Here is a 20,862-nt window from a genome sequence, read left to right on the forward strand (position 1 = left end):
TCAGCACCGAGGCTATATGATACGTGAATCTACAACATGGGATATGAACCACATGACATCCCACTGGGAATCGAACCCGGGTCTTCCGTGTCGAAGGCCAACTCGCAATGTATGACATAAAAGCGGGTTTTTACGAACAGAGCTAGGAGAAAGAGAACAAGCTGAGCACACAATGGGGAGAGAAATGAACAAAATAAGGTTGGCAGTATTCGATTAGTCATGAATCTACAAGCATTGTACGAGGGATGATCAGAAAGTAAGGTTACAAAACCTGTTGTGAAACATGTATATATTATTTCATACAATCATTACAAACAACAGATAGCACATACATTAGGTTATTTTTCGACATAATCTTCCTATCGGTTGTCGCATCGTGGGATGAGTTTGAAAAAATCTTCCTTGTAAAAAATCCTGTCCTTGCGTATTCAGCCATGTTGTCACGAAGTATTTCACCTCCTCATCTGAAGCGAATCACGTTACGACATTCTCAATTCTGTCATCAGATGCTATAACCTGATCCTCCTATTGTCCTAAATCAGTTCCTTCAAGCGAGTTGTGTTCAAATCTGCTGATGCTGTGCTGAGTCGGCCACGTTTTCTATACCAGCCGAAAACTTTCGACACCATTCTGCGGCATACTGACGAAAACATTACAGTCTCTGCATAAACTTCTACCAGCTGCCGCTGAATTTCGGCCACGGTTACATGTTTCACTCACAAAAATCGAATAACTGAGCGGACTTTTTCGCGAGACTAGTTTTCTAAACGAGTGTCAATTCTGTGTCAATTAGCGCCATAGATGACTCTGCACAGTTGCCAACTCCATGTATTAAAATTACAGTACACTCCTCATTCCTTTCTAACAAACGAAACACTAGAAATATGGCCTTGTAACTTTAGTTTCTGATCCATCCTCGTATCTGCAAAACCATCCACAACCCCTAACTTGCCTTCTTCTGTGAACGCTAGATTTCCTGCCTTCCCTTTGCACTATAGGAGGTTAACTGAGAGTGTGTAGCAAGCTGTGACGTCACAGAGCATTCAGTTGGAAATGGTTGCTCCATATTGTAGATATGTTTATATCATATGGGTGAGACTGACACACCGCACGAGTGCTGTATTGTGGAAATTATAGAGATGGCTATTTTGCAATCTGGGCCCATTGGGACTCAGATTCACTATTCTGAATTAGATTTCTGGGCTGTCGGTATCGAAGGCCAGTTAGCTCGTCATGTATATGAGAGATGACGTCCCTCGGCACATTATCTGGGGAAAGGGAAGGAAGAAAGCGGCCTGGGACCTATATGTTAAGTACCATCCCAGCATTTGCCTAGTAAGACTGAGGGAAACCCAGGAAGAACCCCACTCAAGATGACTGGCCTGAAAAAGCTGTTACACTTTTTCGACCAAGTGGCCCCAGCGGGAACCAAACCCGCGACCGCTCGCACCAAAGGCGAAAGCGTTAGCGACTATACCACGCGGAGCCACTCCATTCTCAATTAGGTTAATGCTATCTTCTGGGAGTGGATTACCGGTGAATGAGGGAATTCTTCCCCCCTCAATCACATTTTGATCCCTCCAACATAGGCATAGCCAGAAATATTCGATGGGAGGGTATGTCATAAATATATTATCTTCTACCGGTTGTGTTTCGTAAAATACCTCTTCACTTGTTTGTCTGACACTGTCCACATGTCTCCCCCACTTCTTCATGTTCAGGTTCCAAGTACAAGATGCCTGTCTCCTCATTATTTGTCCATTTCACTGGAATGCGTCAGTTTGATTGCAGTTTTTCTTCTTTACATATACGCAAAGTGTTTGGACTTTTAACCCCTGTCCACTTAAAAAGATCTTGTGGTGCAGCATAAGACACAAAATTTTCCTCTGGAAAAGTATGTATTCAAAACGTAGTTCAATTATGGTCCGAAGGAGTCATTTGTACATCTTCTCCAAGCTGAAGTTAGATAAACAGTTACATCACTAGACATTACGCATGAGGGCATGACTAACTTTAATTTCAATTAAAAAAAAAAAAATCCTGCATCTCCTTGTTCTCCATGAAGAAGTAAAACTCTACCAATTCATATCATCATTAATACATTTGGGAGTGCTGAATCGTGATATGTATAAATTAACCCTCTCTCACGCACAGGGATTATCGCACCTTCAAGATAACTGAAATTAATCAGACCCTTCAGCGGAGTTTACTTAGACATCTGAGTTCGCAACCCCCTCTCAATAAATTCCGTTCAATGGTCAACTCGAAATCAACTTCACTCGGATCTCCGAATTATAGCTTAAAAGATATCAAAAAAACTGAACGCTGAATTGACACTGATAATTTATCTCGATATCACCACAACCGCTGGTTAGCAGTACTTTTGTTTCTAATTGAATCAGAAGAGAACAGGGAAGCTACTTGACTTAAAATATACCGAACAAAAAAGTTTGAATTAACGATGAGTGGGAATCAGTGCTGACCTTTATCATCCTTTTGAAAGTGCGTATCTTGTTGGACATCGCACTTTATAGAATACAATATTAAGAAGCAAATCAATTCAATTCAACTTACGTATACACGTTCTTTTCTAAATTTTTCTTTCTGACAGCAAACAAGAACGATCTTCGCGCCATCTCTTGACGTACGATGTAAATACGTGAGGTACAAATGGAGTCGAATAAGCCCTGTCTGCCATCTTGCGGTAACTACCTCAACTACGAAGGATACACTCGACAAATACATTACGAAACGTACTACAATAAAGATAATCAGATGTCTTCAATATGTTTTGAAATAATTCCGTGCATACGTTTAACTCTACACTGTATTAGCAACAAGCAATTATTATTTTTTTTCTTAAAAAAAAAAAAAGGTGTAGTATACAAATGTATTACTCATATATAAAATGATTTATTTATTCGTTTATTTCATCGTTATACAACTTTTAAACTTTACAATAAAAACCTTGAGCATATTCTTGTAATTCTGACGCCAAGCTCTGATTTAACACCCACTCCTGATTTTCCTTATAATAACCAAGTGAACGTAGGCTAGTAGTTAGCGATCTTCTTTCGTAATGGGGCGACCGAGATCCCGGGTTTGAATCCGGTGGCCGGAAGTACTGAGAGTTTCCCTAAATTTCACCAAACAAATACGAGGATGGTATCCTTAGAAATGTGTGTCCTGACTGAGTTTCTTTCCCCACTGATGTTACTGTTGATATTTCCTATGTAAAACTATCCCACTGGCTGTATCTGGAAGTTCGTTAAACAACTAAATGAACAACACCTTACTGTCTTATGCTTAACAATGTGGCACTAAGTTTCGGTAATATCTAATGCCATATACCCAGTGTCACTTCTGCGCGTCACTTCATTTATCAAATTTCATCAAGCTGTTAAAATTTTACATAGAAATTCGTGTTTTAATCCATCAAGATCTTAAGTGCCTGTCATACAAATTTTACATGCTACTATGCTCTCAGTGTCTCCTTCGTTGTTAAGCAGTCAAAGGCATGTTTTCTATATATTATAGTTCAGGATCTGATTTCTAGTGGAAGTATTTGCATAGGTTACGAATTTAATTAATTATCTTTACACAACAAGATTTCATTCAGAACTTACTTCATGGTGTGAAACCTCACAAAATTGAAATTGGAGTTAAATTCCAATAAATACACTATATATATATATATATATTCGTTCAACGTAGCACGGTTATGCCATGTAGGCTAAAAAGGTCGAATGATCAACGAAAGTGTAGATTACTTTACAACTGAAATGGAATGAGAAAGTTCTAGAGACGAGACAACCCCGAAAACCCACGAGCAAGTGACTTCTTCCACCAACTATCCTTGAGACACCGTGCTCCCAATTTCACTCAAGGAAAATAATTTAAACAAAATTACACTGTTACAATACAACAACTGTTCGAAATGTACACAAAACAATCTTGGTGTATCATTGCTTTCAGGCTTACTTTAAGAGAATATATTGCTGCAGTTACAAAAAAAATCTGTGGAACGTATAGATTTACAGAAATTCAAATTTTGATCGTGATAGTTGTACGGTTAGAGGCAGAAAGTGCTAAGAATTAACACATGCATTACGAGAATTGGAAAAGAAAAGGAACCGAATTTGTTTTCTGTACTTTGATTTTCTTTCTGATGATTAGTACTGGCGGTATTACACATATCAAAATAAAAGTATAGATATGAATCAAAGAGTTTCTGTAGTCCGTACGTGCCATTTTTAGAATACCCGATATTATATATATACATAACTGAGAATCTTCTCTTTTAGAAATTGGTTAAAAATGCATAAACTGCCACTACACAGACTAATAACCTGCGTCACTTCAGACGTCATTACTTACGTTAGTAATAAGACAAATCACCTGCAACACACTGCGTTCCCGAAATCGCAAGAAATTAAGTAGGCTATCTGAATACTTATTTTTTTCTATTCTACATTTCAACCACCAATAAGGTGCGCCGTCGAAAATTTTAAGATAACGAAGCGTATTGTAAAAGTAAAATTAAATTAAAGAAATAAGAAAATAAGACGAATAAGCACTCGTAAAAACATTTCACTTTACAAACAGAATTTTACACACAAACAGTGAATGCTTGAAATTCAACTCTTCACGATACTCACTTTTGTTTCGTTTGGGGGGGGAGGTCCACAAGCTGCCACCATTATTGTCCCACATCAGATTTTTCTCAAATTACTGATTCCTAGTGTACTGCATTTGTTTCATTAAAATATGCCGAAATTATAATTTCACCACAAATATCTACGGTCTGCTTGTTCTGTCATTGCTTCTTGAAGAAAATAGAAACTTTTCATTGAAATATTACTTGAACGCTCCTACGAAAACATTCAAGTTTCTTTTTTATATTATTATTATTATAAAATTTTAAGAAAAAAATCCTTACACAGAGTTGGTTTTATTATATAAACAGTTTTCGTCCAGCTGAACAGCTTATTCACCTTTTCACGCGCAGATAATAATAAATCTTCGTATCATTTCAGCGAACCATCTCCTGCTCTTCTTGACCAATCCCAAAATGAAGGAACATCTTTTCTAGACCATAGGAACACGAAAAGGTGAGTGAGCTATTCGTTTTAATAAATTATGTGTCAGATATTTTCTGTATTAAACTTTAGTTAAATGTTTAATTACTAATAATTCTCGGGTTAAAATTTAGATCAGATTATTTCACTATAAACCGAACTCAGTGTTCAAAAATTATGTAAAATAGTGGTTATCATGTTGCACTTGTCATCTATGCTGATATCTACAGAAACAACCTCAGAAGTCTACCTTACAGGATCACACGAAGTAATTTTCAAAAAGAAAACTGAGCAGGGAATGTCTACGTAACTCCCTTCTTCTTTCCTTCTAAAATAATTACCCTTAAACATACATCCATTCGTCAATATTGTTAACATTTTTCGTATACATCAAATCGTATCATAACACATAAACAGAAAGCAAATATTACAAGAACTGAACACTGCCCACAGAAATAATGCTATGATAAAGCAATACTGCGTCGCTATTAAATTTTTACACATATAGTCCTCCTATAGTCTAATATATGTCATCTTTCTCTTCAAACCATATAGTTTGTACCACAACTACGTGTTGTGCTTGCATACGCTGTGCAATAATAAAATTAATTATTTCATTTATTAATAAAGTTGTAAACAGTGAATCCCCAATCTCTGTCCAAATCGAGTTTGTCTGTGTTGAGATCTGCATCTTTATAATCAGAGTTCTATTGATCTGTAGAAATCTATTTCCCTAACTTTTCCTGGCCTTTGGCAGGAAATTCCCTGACTCATGACGTTGATATATAAATAATGAATAAATAACAGTGAATATTTATATATGAGAATATTTATTCTATAGAGACAAATAGTAATCAATTGCTCCTACATACATTCCAATTACCACCTATAAAAATCTGAGTAACGTCCCATACTGTGATCATTAGAAATAAATATTTTTTATAAAATTTCTCTAATTTTCCCTGATTTCCAGTCTTTTTCCCTGAGCCTCCCTGACCACCTTGATTCCCCTGACCCTGTTAATGCGTGTGTAGAATGGTTCAAATGTGTACCTTTTAATCTACGATGCAAACTTATATAATTTAAAGCATGTTTATCTCGAAATGCAATTGATAGTCCGGTCCGTATTATTTAATTTCATGATTTGCTAACGTTGAAAAAAAAAAAAAAAAAAAAAATGAAATGCAATTTTGCAAACATGAAAATGTCTAATTTTACCAGGGATATGATATGAACATTTAAAAAGAAAATTCGACAAGGGTGGAGATTCAGCAGGAACTTACTGTTCTAACTTATAGATTATTTTAATACCAACCCTTTCAATGAACTCTGACGAAACCTGAATTAATTTAAATTATCAATTAAAGCCTGAAATTCTGGACTATGGCAAGATTTGCTATTTCTATTCAGTATAATATAAAAATACTAAGAAATTACTGATGATGATGAATATGATTTTTAGTTTAGCGTTCCTTTCAGCAGCAAGGCTATGTAAGACGTGGACGGAATCCGAACCAAGAATCGAACCCGGGTCTCCCACGCCAAAGGTGGGTACGCTAACCGCTTACCCACGAAACAGTCTCAGAAATTACTGCTGGATTCGAAACTCAAATCTAATAAATTAGCAACTATGTGTATCGAGTTAGGTAAATGAGAGTAACGTTGAAAAATCTAAATTTAAAGAGTGCACAGTAGCTTAATGGCAGAGCGCTTATCTCTGGTGTCAGGGGTCTAACGTTTACTATGAAATAAAAGTAGATATTGTGTGGATTTCAAACTGGAAATCTCTTCTCAAAGCGTAACTGGTCAACTTTACATCGTATAAATATGGCTTCAGTTGTTTCTTCCTCCAAATTTATTATTCTAAAAATGTTCTCTATCCACAAAGTAGCTTTTAATGTGGTTATGAAATGTACAGGCATTTTCTTTAACAACAATGGTGCAATTTTAACAGAGGCGAATTTTTAGAATTATGTGGCGAATGGAATACTTGCGTTTAAGTTTTTTTATCAACCTTTATTAAGGTCTGCTGCCCCAAAGAACAGCAGAGTTGATTTCATATACAAATGAAATGGAGCATTTGTGTTTCTTGCGCTCGACTGTCAATTATATAATTTGAATTTGACTGTCAATTATATAATTTGAATTTCGGTTGAATGCAAAAAGGGAATTATGCTAATCGTTTCAACGACTTATGTGGCCATTAATATCATAGGTAGGAGGAGGGATAAGGAAATGAGTTTTAAAATAATGAAATTCGCTAACCTTGAACCCCACTTTCAGCATTTGTATTTACTGACTTATTGGTATTACGTTTCGATGTCTCCGTGTCATCATCATCGGCTCGTGACTATTAAGGAATATCTCCATTGATTCGTGGACTCACATAATGGTAAATTTTCAATCTTTGAAATAAGTAAAATAAACTATAAATAAAAAGAGCAGAACACAATTCCGATTTTTTAGTTTCATTAAAAGACTCGGAGACACTGAAGTTCATCCAATACGCGCACTGTCTGATACTAAAGTTCATCTACTCTTGTTATCATTTAATGGAGTAAAATATTCACAGTTGTGTTCTATTAACAGCTTTTAGTTTTCTCTCTCTCTTAAGGACTGAAATTTTAACATTATGTAAGTCCACGACTCAGTGGACATATTCCTTAATAGTTTCGTACCGATGATGATGATATGGTGTCGTCGAAACGTATACGAATAAACTAATAAATACGGATGATTATACAGGGAGTTTAAGATTAATATTTGATTATTAAATATATATCCTATCAGTTCTTAAACAGTAAGTTAGAATTATGAGAAAAATCAGTAAGATAAGGATTGTTGTCATTTCCCCTTAATGCTACGTTGAACTTCTGAGCATTTTAATATAGTTATCTTTTTAATGATTTTTCATACTGAAACTTCTGTAATCTAATATCCTTATTCTATTATACTTGACAATGACAGCCGTATAATGCCGTTTAAATCGTTGGAGGAAACGTTTCTTCCCCTCACTCCCCGAAACTGTATCAGTACTACTTTCTATTCTCAACATGCCTTCTATCCGCGTCTTCTCATACATTCAGTTTAATTTACGGCGAGTTATAACTCCTATAGCAGGCAAGAATAAATGAGAATTTATTTTCATATGGATATAACGATAAATTATAATTAAACTGAAGAGTAACTGTGAACTAGAAAACTTATTTCTCCACTTGGCACATCCACCTCAAGTAGTCTTCACTCAAGACATACTTCTTTATTTGTACAACCATGTTCCAAAATATTAAACACTCTCTTCCGTTTAAAACCTCTCTATAGGCAGATGTTTTTAATAGGCAGCTTATTTTGATACAGAGACTTACAAATTCACAGAATGTATTTTTATGGTTGCTGTATTCTTCAGTATGTACATAGAAATGTAAAAAATTGAGGTACGTTTAATTATTTTTTAAGAACATTACTATATAATAGCTTTTGAGTTGAGTTGATTTTGAGTTTAATGTTCCCTTCGGTAGCGACGCTATATGAGACGTGGACCTACCGATTAACATGGAATCCGAACCACATGAGCTCCCACCAGGATAATAGCTTTTATTTTACATAGCAAATAGTTTCAAACATCTTTGCATTTATGAGAAAACTTTTTCCCTACCCCCAACCATCCGATGGAATGTATTCCTGCGTGAGCGCCTACTCACTCCGAAACAGGAATACATATCACCGGATGTAAATAAATGAAATCTTTGAGTTGTACGTCCCATGGTTATGCCGGTTAGGCTAAAGGAGACGGTGATGATGAGTAATGAATGAAATGGTGGAATGAAGAAAGTGGGAGGAAACGGGAGAACCCCGAGGAAACCCACGCACACGGTTTGTCCACCACAAAGTTCACTTGGCGGAGGCTGGGATCGAACCCGGGACCCCAAGGACCAGAGGTGAACGCACAACCACTGAGCCACCGCGGCCCCCATATCACCGGGTATGTGGAAGTAGAAAAAACAATTATATTTAAAATATGCACCCTATTGTGTCCTTAAGTAATCTTGCACTATCTTTGCAAAGAGCTCCCTCGTGGTTAAGTGGTTAGAGTACGCGTTTTTAATGTGGGAGACCCGGGTTGATTTCCGGTGGGAGATAATGTGCTTCAGATATCACGTTTAGCTGTAGGTCCACATCTCATATAGCCTCGCTGCTGAAAGGGACGCTAAATTGAAATCACAATCACACTACCTTTGCAAAGTCTCAGTTATCAACTAACAACCACTGATCTCTCAGACCCAGGATAATCGTTATACGATGGTTATTTTCTTGGAATGATTTCAGTAAAAAATCCTGCTGGCATCATCAACTGCCAGACACACTAATTAAAAAATGTACGCGTCACAAAGAATATTACATATTATATAAGTTAGTCCTTTTCAAACAAACCAATAATATTAACAATCCCTTTTCTAATTTTTAGTGACTACCTATATGCACTAGTTCAAAATTTCTTATTATACACAAATAAAAGTTTTTTTTAACTATTTATACACGATATTTAGAATGTGATATATATATTTCATTTCATTCAACTTTAAATGCTACTAGTTTGAACTGTTGTGTGTAGGTGATCATCACTGGTCAGAAATGGAATTGATATCAGTGTTTTGTTTGAGAAGTTAAATAACAAGTAATAATTTTTATGAAGCCTGCGCTCTTTAAGTAGTGTCTGGCAGTCGAATACATCAGAACTGGCTCCCAAAAACATTCCAGAAAAGTCACTATTCAATAAAGATTTACCGGGTTAAAAAAAAAAAAAATCAATGGTTGCTTATTTTAATGAAAATGTGCCAGATGTTATATGCGTTAAAATGTACGAGTACAGCTCAAATATTTTGAGAAAATAATTTCCAATAAAATTTCTAAATGATATACGAAAATTGACAGCTTCTCACTGATTTTTTTTTTAAAAAATGTGTCGTGTGAATATGTCGTCTCATGATACGTTAGCACAGTAAGACTTGTACTATGATTTACAGAGGATTCCACAAGGCAAAACATTTTAGATTTAGAGATTTTGCTTTATGTTTATATAGGAAATCGAGGTAACGAAGAACGGAACTTAAACAGTACAATTCCCTAGTTACGAATACGTATAGGTGATTGTGGCGAAATCTTAGAAAAATTTAAAAGTCCACTTACTAAATGGTAAAGTACATTGGCATATCTAAAAAACTCATCTGAAGCATTCTATTATTATCTTTGATTTGTACGATCACCGAACTTCGTTGTAAGTTTCTGTATCTACCAAGAAGTGCAAAGTATCTAACGTTTTAATTTATCCTTCTCTTAGTGTTTAATGTTTTAAGTTGGAAGATTTCAGTACTTTCGCAAGTTCTTTTTTTTTTCCTTTAGAAGTATGTTTCTCGTAAGTCGAAGTTTAACAAGGTACTTAAAAAAAACATAGAAGATGGAAGAATGGATAAAGCAGCACAAAGATAATGTAAGATTGAAAACGGCGTAATATACAAGCATAAAAAACACGGTACGTGACGTTTGGGCGCCGCCGTTTGGGCGCGGACCTTTGGGCCCCGCCGTTTGGGCACTGGACGTTTGGGCGCGAAGCCATTTGGGCGCTAGACGTTTTGGCGCGAGTTAAATTAAAAAGTCATTATGTTAGGCGCTGAGTACTAAGTTCGAATCAAGATATCACAAGGTGTCTACTGTAGTGGAAGTCCTTGAATTATACTGGATTTTGTTTGACATACTAGAAATACTGTAATTTCAAAATTCTAAAAACTGAATAGAAAAATAAAATTTTGTAAATTTAAGTTTCAACCAAAGTTAAGTGTGCTTTTTATTTGATAACTTTTCAAGCCAAAGGTAAGTAGACCAGACTAGATATGATTGACTGCATTACATAGTGAGTCTATTCCATTAAAAAACTTAAAGCAGGCCTTCTACTGTAGTTATGCAATAAGTATGAATGTCAAACACATTTCTAGTGGTTAAATGACCAATATATGTACACTTAACTATTATTTTTCACTTTCAAATCGTTCTTTTTTTTCTTTTCGTCACTTTCTTTAATGGAGATTAAATGCTTACAATGGAATGAAAAAAAAGTGTTAAGTTTTGATTTTTATATTAGAATGTTAATAAAAAAAAGTGATACCAGAAGTACGACATACTGCAGTTCCTAAACTCAATGTCTTAGACACCCTGTATGCGAAATATCTTTCCCTCAGCTCGATTAGGATTTAGGATTTTTAGATTTCTGGGCTCTCGGCATCTAAGGCCATTTAGCTCGTCACGTTTGAGGGAGCACACTATCCGGGGAAAGGGAAGGAAGGAAGTGGCCTGGACCTATAAATTAGGTACCACCCCGGCATTTGGCTGGTGTGAATGAGGAAAACCCAGGAAAACCTCATTCAGGGTGGCTGGCCTGAAAGAGCGTGTTACACTTTTTCGACAAGTGCCCCCACCGGGAATCGAATCCGGGACCGCTCGCACCGAAGGCGAGAGCGTTAGCAACTACGCTACGCTGGGCCACTTCCCTTAACTCGAGTGCGCGGAAATCTTTTATTGGTAGTTCTTTATTGGACTTAAGGAAAAGAAGAGTTTGGGAAACGTAATACGAAAGAAAACAAATTTTAATATTCATAAGTATGTAATTATCAACTTTTTAAAAAAATACAAAAATTAAATCAATATGTTTTAATTAACATTAAGAAAATTATTAACACTTCGTCTGATTTCTTCATTTCCTAGTTTTCTTATATGATACAAAAATTAGATCAACATTAGATCAGAAGTACAAGAATCGTGAACAAGCGAAAAATCAATCTATGACGAGGTTAGGCAACAAATGCCACAAACGCATTAAACTATTTAATTTAGATGAATAAATAAGATATTCAAGATAAATGAGGTGAGATAAAGATAGAAATGTAGGAAATGTATATACATTGATTCGCGCTTAGTTTTCAGTGCCTAGCATACTTTATATGTCGTAAATTGTGATTTTTACTTTGTACCTCGCGCCCAAACGTCTGGCGTCTAAACGGCTTTGCGCCCAAACGGCAGCGCCGAAACGTCCGCGCCCAAATGGTGGCGCCCAAACGTCCTGTCCCGTAAAAAACAGGATAGGATTTGTGCGTGGGAAGCAACAGAGGTTATAGAAGCAATGAACAGGACTTTGGTGAGAAAATGAAAAGAAGCCCAGGAAAATTATACTGGCAGGAGAAAAGATGATGAACTGGAATGGAGGATTTGGACAAATGAAGAGTGGGAGACGAATTTAGTTACAAAAGAAAGAAAGGGAACAAACGAATAAGGAAACATAAACACGGACAATTAAAGGACAAGAATGTACTCAGCAAAAAGTCGTATTTTTAATTGGACAAGTGTGCAGCTAAATAAGTGAAAGTGGAAAAACACAAGTGTTGAACGGGCGGAGCCTAATTAAAAGTCGATCTCCGAAAAGTATATATAGAGATGACCAATTCCCAAGTAGCCAGGAGTGGAAGTCAGATAAAGACACAGCTGTTATGGGTTCTTATCACAGAGCCTTGCTCAGTTTGTTGTTGTGTTTAGTTTTACAATATGAAAACAAGGCCTGATAGAATAGTTTTATTTTCAATGGAAGAATTCCAAATTTCTGTTATTTCATTTTTATAGTTTTCAGTTTTAATGAATTGGGCGTAATTCAATAATGTGACGTGTTCTGCTCTTGTTTTTTAAGTTTTTCACTCTTCATCGAAAAAGGTGAGGAGGAAGTTGACCGTTGAAACAGTTTGGTGAACTGAATAATAGAACGCTTTAGATGAGCTCTTTTAATGTGTCAATTAGCTATTTGCCTACAGTTAATGCAAAAAGTATTGATACATCTAAATAAATTATTTGTAAGTCTTTAAAATCACTACTCCATAGAACTTTTTAATGAATATGACGAAACTAGTTTATTTTTTGTTCCATTTTGAAGATGTATGAATACCTTCTGCGCTAACTGTAGATTATTTTGTGTAATTATCTTTAGAGAATAAGCAGGAAAGGATGAAACACAGAAGAGTCTTCATTCAACCACTTTACTGTGGAGACAAAAGGCCCTCCAACCACCCACACCTTATTTCCTTATGTTATTTTCACAAGTGGAAGTCGCTATGCCACAAAAATATAAGAGGTTTCGTTAAAATAAAGGAAATACAGGAGTATATAGGAACAGACGCAAATATATAGGGAAAATAGGAAATATAGGAGCATTGGAAAGCCTGACATCAGTAAAAATTACATAATTTTATCGCTACATGCTGAGACGCATGAACGCAAGGATTAGGAAGGGATACAAGAATTACGGTATTATGTGAGTTTTCTTCCCTTAGTATACAGCAATAAAAAGTTATTTTTACAGGAGTGACTTCCTTCCTGTGCCGCCATTGCAAAAAAAAAAAAAAAAAAAAAACTGTGAAGTACATTGGGGTCCTTTTGGGACCCCATAGATATTTAATGTAGTATATCTGTTAAATAAATGGGCATCTAAAAGTTCGTTCTTGCATTTTCTCCCAAGTGTATATTTAATATACTGAACACAAAACAACGTTTGCTATTTTCTTGCTGTTATGTAAAAAATGATTGTTTACCACTGGGGTCGTAAAAGGACTCCAAGGTAATACCCATGTCAGTAAACAATTCTTTCGTTTTTGTTTCTTCTTACCAAACGAGCAAAATTACTAGTTTACATAATGCTCAATAGATGGCATAAATTAATAATATACTGTTCCCGATAATTATTCATTATTGACATAATAAAGACAGTTGGGTATGTAGTAAGACAAAGCGTTTTCTTACATTACGCTACATTGTTTGTGACATTGTCTTTCTTACTCAAAAAGATGATAACAGTGATGTCGAATGTGACAGCTTCAGTTGGATGCAATGCAATAAAGTGCTGTTTTGAAATTTGTGTATATAAAATTTATGTACGAAACACCAATAAATGCTTATTCTTAATAGAGGTCTCTAAGGGACCCCACGGTATCCTTTCACGGTTATACACAAGGGTTAGGTGTCTTCTATCACACAAACGTCCAACTAAATAGCTGGCCAACTGAACACAATACTATTTTTCTTTCTTTGTCTTTTTTTTTAATAGTTTGCCTAAAATAATGTGGATAAAAATAGTATAAAAAATTCTCCATTTGGACTTCAGCCATTTATAGGCGTTTTGCAGAGCTGCAATCGCACCACAAAGAAACAGCACATCAGTCAAATTGTACAGCAAACACGTAAGCTCGGAAAAAAATGCATTTATTGTTCAGATAAAGCACCTTACCTCACGAGCAATTTGATCTAGAGCCTGATCCTCTGCAGAATAATGTTTCGTTAAAACTCGCCGCCGACTTCCAATACCACCCAAGCTATCCATTATTTAAGTGGAATAAATACTCCACTTAAATATGTTCACCAACAGGGCAGGCTGAAAGAGAAAAAGGATGTGATTACTTAATGAAACAAGGTTCAAGTTCTAAACGCTTATTTAAAACGTTTCAGTGATGAATTATTGCCTTCACCAAGCCTTTTTCTTTTATTTTAAATAAATTAAAACTATTACTCGAAAAACTACTTTTTTCTTTCTTTGATAATTTCTCTTCACTGTAGTAACGCTGGTTAAAAAAAAAAAAAAAATGCTCTTGGATCTCCTTGCATTACAACCTGTGATATCTTCCTGCTACTAATACTAATAGCATAATAATACTTGAAATAATAAAACGTTACGAATTATTAATCTATGCACAGAAAACAATAATCATTTACACTACCACTTTAGAAATACTGATTTAAAAAAAATGCTCAGTAGGGTCTCCCTGCATTATAATTTATATATCCCCATTTGTGGTGATAATACACAAAGTAAATAAACGTCAACAAATTATACTAGGTAACAAACTGAAAAGTAAAAAATATATTGCAGATACATCTGGTTTGAAGGTTAATACGAATATGGCGTAAGTTTTCCGCCAGCACCCGACATCTTCACTCAATCGGCATGCTCTATTTACAGAAATTTGAAACAATAACGTGCATAAATATGCAATTCACGTGGATAAAGACAAATGTGCAAAATTGTGTGCGTTTAGTTCTCACAAATTAAGTTTGCATGGATACAAAAGAATGTTACAGTTTGTAGTGGACCTTGTTACTTATGTTCTCTTGCTTGTAATGCTGAGAATCTCGCTGTTTTTCTTACACGACTTCGTGGAGAATGCCATGTCTAACCTCCTGTGACGTCACTGTTTAATGTTCCTGACATCCTGGTAGAAACATTCCATCTATTCCACGCTTACAACACCGAGATTTTCAGAATACAAGTCCAAGATGAGGTTCACTTAAAATACATAGTACCAAACTCATTGAGCATCATGAGATTTTGAACTTTGTTAGTATATCAACTTGTGTGGACATAATCTGGGTCAAGATTGTTACCCAGAAGTTGTCCAGCCTCTCGTTGTATGTCATTCATTGTTCTTTGTACGTCATCATCTGCCATTAGTTACTGACCATCTTGACCGACCAAACAAAATGCCCTCTTTCAATTTTGTATGTCAAAAACTTGACGATCTATTACAGACACATGTGAAACAACTGCCGAACTTCGGTAATGCCTTGATAAATTGTTTAAATATGCGGAGTTTGATATGCACAAGTGGCAGGATTTTTATCTCTTTCTACAATATCTTCATACTTGATATTCTTGTTCCTTAATGCTTTTCTCGAGCCTGACTATTCCATTCTTACATGGAACATGCCAGGTTGCTGACCTAGGACATCCTCACCACACTGTTTATTGATGATCTTTGTATTTAAGGAAATCAGAAGCATATTAACACTTTTATACTATTTCCTGAGACGCATCGACGTTTATCTGTTGCTAGAGTAGCAAGTGTAAAAAACTAGGACGTGAAGCTTCATTAACATCTTGCATATGCCGTATGAAAGCCTACTTATCAAATAGATCATAAAACATTTATGTGATTTATGCAAAACGGGATGTTTTGATTGTCATTTTCGAATCCAGGAGATGAAGGTACATAAAGTGAACACGAAATTATGAAAAAAGCTTCATTCACTGTTATATGGTTAGTGTTATCAATCTGTGGATTGAAAACAGTATACCACATCTCAGAAATACTGGTAAAAAAAAAATTGCTCTTAGGTCTCCTTGCACTATTGGAAAGACATCATACTTTATAATGCAAGGAGACCCATTTCTTTTTAACTAGTAGGCCATTCCATATGAAATCAACAAATCAAGGTGGTTCATGTGTTTTAGATTTTCTTCAAATTTTGTACAAATGTTGTGGTATCCAAACATAGCACACCTGTCAAATTTTACAGCTCTACCTCAAAGAGGACTGCTGTAGAAGCCATTCGAAATTTGGGGGTTTTGTGCAAATAACACCTAAGTCCGCCTTCGACTTAAAGTTTCAGTACCGCTGGATCTCTGAATATATTGAAACTATTTGAAAATGATTTTCACTAAAACAATCTTAGAATCTGTAGCATTTAAAACGTTGTACCAATGCACTTTTCAAGTGGTGTTAAGTAAATGAATTTCGCTATCAAAAAATAAATAAATAAATAAAATAAAAAAAATAAATAATAATAATAATGTCAAAATTTGGCAATTATTTCTGAAAAAGGCCCAGCTAACATCAACCTCAAATTTTCAAAATAAGTAGCTCTGGTGTTCCTCTTTAACATATAAAAAAATTAGGAGAATGTTTTTTTGATATGTTCAAGAAAAACATGACACAATGTAAGTTGAGGGCGGATTTGGGCACTTTTTGCACAAAACTCCCAAATTTCCAATGACTGTTTCCAATTTTCCGTGTTGAAAATGTTGATAATTGTCGAAACTGAGGTAATAGAATAAACGGATTGTGCCAGAAATTTGAAACTTCAAGTACCACTGCTGAAGGGACTCAAATTTTGTCATTAGTTCCAAAAGCATGGACGACTATGAAAACTATTGAAACATTTCAAACAACCGAGTATCTCGTTCGTGCATTAAAAGAACTGGCTCACTCAGAAGATATAAGTACAAACAATGGGTTCAAACTGACAGGACCCAAATGGAGACAATGATTAAGAATACAGACGACATCATTGAGATTTGGTAGGAAAAAAAAAGACAAATTAGCGCAGAATCACTTCATAGCCAAATCCCAGAGACTTTAAATACACACAAAAGACACTTTGGATGACAAATCATGCTTAATTATAGTTGATTTTGCTGAAAACTACTCCTGTATTATTCAAGATGAAGTTTCAGAGTAGCACTGGACCAATATTCTATGCGACTGTGCAACATTTTTTTTTTCCAACATCCTACGGGAACCTGTAACTTCTGTTATCAAATGTTTCATTATGTTGTGTTAAAGCACGATACAGTTACATTCTATGCTTTCCAAGTTATTCTTTTGAAGTATGTTAACGATGTTTTTCCTCAGATTAAACACGTTATCTACTTTGGAGATGGGTCAACAGCCCGATATAAAGACTAAAAAAAAAAACTTTGTTAACTTATGTTTGCATGAGTGACTCACTTGTGAGTGGAACTATTTTGCCACAAGCCACGGCAAAAGTGTTTGCGATGGCACGGGTAAGACGCTGAAAAGTCTAGCGAGACATGCTAGTTTGCAGAGGCCACTGGATGACGACATTGTTACTGATGCCGATTCTTCGAATTTTGCCAAATTGTAACCAATGTCAAACTTTAACTAACTATAACCAAACGCTTTTTTATGCTGGAATATGTTGGAATGCTTCAAAGAAGACTGAAAAAGCCGTAACGTTGCAAGGGACACGTAAAATTCATCATCACAGGCTTTCCAATGCCAATGAAAAAAATATAGGAAATCACGACGAAAAAATATAAGAGGTTCCGTGAAGCTGTGAAAAAAGGAACATTTCAACTATCCAATAGGTCGAAATTATTAAAAAAAAAAAAAAATCACATGGAAATTGCAGATTGTTATATAAACATACATTTTACTTTAAATACAACTAAGTGGTAATTATCTCGTTGCAAAATTTTATACGAGTTTCTTAGGGTTTACGTACGTAGTTCACCAGTACTAAGAAACGACCGTAAGGAAAGTGTAGAAAGGATCTGCACCAGAAAATCAGTGTTTGTAAGTATACATCTCCAAGATGTGAATAATTCCATTACTTGCAACATCTTATCATTTTTTTTCCAAATAATATACATAAGTTGTAAAAAAAAATCAATACAAAATTCATTTTAAAAAATCCAAAACATATGATACAAAGAATTGGTTTGTTAAGTATCTAAATACACAATTGCACACAGAACTTAGTGCATCTCAGGAAATATATACAACAGTAAATGTATCAGTTACACTTTCAAGTTCTTCAGTGCCTCAATATGCTCCTTTGCCATTTAACTGTATGTAGTTTGATGTAATTATCGTTAGACAATAAGCAGGAAATGGAACACAGAAGAGTCTCCATTCAACCACCCTACTGTAAATCAAAAGGTCCTCCAATCACCCACACCTTGTTTCTTTATGTTATTTTCACAAGTGGAAGTAGTAATGTCACAAAAATATAGGTTTTGTTAAAATATAGGAGCATTGGAAAGCCTGTCACCATGAACACATCAGTCGTGTATCTTCTTCAAAGACAACATTCACTCTAAATACTTGAGCAGAATCGAAAGACATTAATCTTTCATGTGAGCAATTTATTGCGTGCATTTCTGAAGAGAAATGGTGGATTGCAAAACTAGTTGAGAATTCACAGCAACATCGTGACTAATCTGAATTTCCTTCATCCCCATGGACCCAAGAAAATGTTTTTTCTGGCCAAAAACACCAGACACATGCTGAACTCCATACGGAAACTGCATCATTAATATTGGAGTACTCAGTATTTCAATTGGTACTGGCAGAAATTACAGCATTTCTGAAGAAGAAATTCAAGCTACTGAGAAGATCTCTGAAATTGGTTATAAGAGATCTTAGGGTCAATATTTCAAATTGCTTACAATCAACCAAACATGTAATTGTTATTTGTGTATTATATAACGATAGTTCATTATTGTTCAGTGTTTCGTTTGTTAAATCAAACAGCACTATATAGGCTGCGTAATAGGCACATATTGTTTTAAAATAACTTTATAAATCACACTTAAGGAAGTCTCTTTTTTTTTTTTTTTTTTTTTATTACTCTCATAAGAATCATCAACCATTATAAAGGAACATACTTAGCCGTCGTATTACTAGAAAATTAAATAATATGAGACTTGAATTTTTTTTTTTCATCAACATATCAAAAGACACCCTCCTATTTTTTATATGATAAACAGGAATACCAGAGCTACTTATTTTGAAAATTTGAGGTTGATGTTAGGTAGCACTTTTTCAGAAATAATTGAAAAATTTTGACATTATTTTTTCTTCGTTTTTTCTCTTTGATGGTGAAATTCATACGCTTACTGCCACTGACAATGAAACCAGCATTTCAGGGCACTTCATCACTGTTGTAAAATTCTGTTACTAAATTAAAGTTGTTTGCAGGAATACTATGTCCCTTTTTAGAACCAGGTTTGGCTAATATACAATGCTCCTTTGTGATCTTCTGAGCTTTACGAACGAGATAATTGGTTGTTTGAAATATTTCAACTGTTTTCATTGTTGTCCGAGATTTTGGAACTAACGACAGAGTCTGAGCCCCTTCAGCAATGGTACTTGAAGTTTCAAATTTCTGGCACAATTCGTTTATTCAATCAGCTCAGTTTTGACAATTATCAACATTTTCAACACGGAAAATTGGAAACAGTCATTGGAAATTAGGGGGTTTTGTGCAAAAAGTGCCCAAATCCGCCCTCAACTTACACTGTGTCATGTTTTTCTTGAACATATCAAAAAAACATTCTCCTAATTTTTTTTTAATATGTTAAAGAGGAACACTAGAGCTACTTATTTTGAAAATTTGAGGTTGATATTAGGTGGGCCTTTTTCAGAAATAATTGCCAAATTTTGACATTATTTTTCCTTCTTTTTCTCTCTCTGATGGCGAAATTTATATGCTTAACCCCACTTGAGAAGTTCATTGACACAACGTTTTAAATGCTACAAACTCTAGGATTGTTTTAGTGAAAACCATTTTCAAACAGCTTCAATATCTCCAGAGATCTAGCGGTTTCAGTACTTTAAGTCGGGAAGGTTCCAGGACACAGGTCCCCCCATATAGGTTAGTAGCAAGGTTGGTTCCTTTCTGTACCAAAGTTTAAATTTTAATTTACAGAGTATTGCCGAGCGAGCGTCAGCAAGTGAAGGTGGGTTAGAGCCCCGCAGGGCACGTTGTCTTTTGTCTTTATTACAGCTAAATGGGAAGAGGGACATGTGTTCTAGAACCTTGCCCTTTAAGTCGAAGGCGGACTTAGGTGTTTTTTGCACAAAACCCCCAAATTTCGAATAGCTCCTACAGCAGTCCCCTTTGAGATAGAATTGTAAAATTTTACAGTTGTGTTATGTTTGAGTACCACAACACATGTATAAAATTTGAAGAAAATTTAAAACATATGAGACTCATTTCAGTTTCAAATTTGGTTATTTCATATGGAATGACCCTAGTACCAGTATTTCTACAGCAAAAATTATTCAACAAAATTGTAGCTGTTGGAGCAAAGCAGCTTATAATAAATAAATAAAATAACCTACTGCTGGCGACTATCTGTTGCTAAAACGTTTGCAGTACATGTTTATAACTTGGA

General features: G+C 35.2%; 1 protein-coding gene and 1 long non-coding RNA gene across 2 annotated transcripts in view; one reads left to right on the forward strand and one right to left on the reverse strand.

Annotated features, from left to right (window-relative positions):
* LOC145672153 (leucine-rich repeat flightless-interacting protein 2) overlaps positions 1-20,862 on the reverse strand; it is a 186,557-nt gene that overhangs the window by 163,972 nt on the left and 1,723 nt on the right. The window contains exon 2 of the mRNA XM_081741490.1: positions 14,395-14,538. Coding sequence (XP_081597616.1) covers positions 14,395-14,487 — 93 coding nt within the window. The 5' untranslated portion in view covers positions 14,488-14,538. The remainder of the gene's footprint in view (positions 1-14,394; positions 14,539-20,862) is intronic.
* LOC145672154 (uncharacterized) overlaps positions 1-20,862 on the forward strand; it is a 137,540-nt gene that overhangs the window by 101,699 nt on the left and 14,979 nt on the right. Inside the window, exon 2 of the long non-coding RNA XR_014128616.1 lies at positions 5,037-5,111. This is a non-coding gene — a long non-coding RNA (uncharacterized LOC145672154). The remainder of the gene's footprint in view (positions 1-5,036; positions 5,112-20,862) is intronic.

This window comes from Thermobia domestica, chromosome 15, assembly GCF_964235325.1.
Source record: "Thermobia domestica chromosome 15, izTheDome1.hap1.1, whole genome shotgun sequence".
In the NCBI taxonomy this organism is placed as follows: Eukaryota; Metazoa; Arthropoda; class Insecta; order Zygentoma; family Lepismatidae; genus Thermobia; species Thermobia domestica.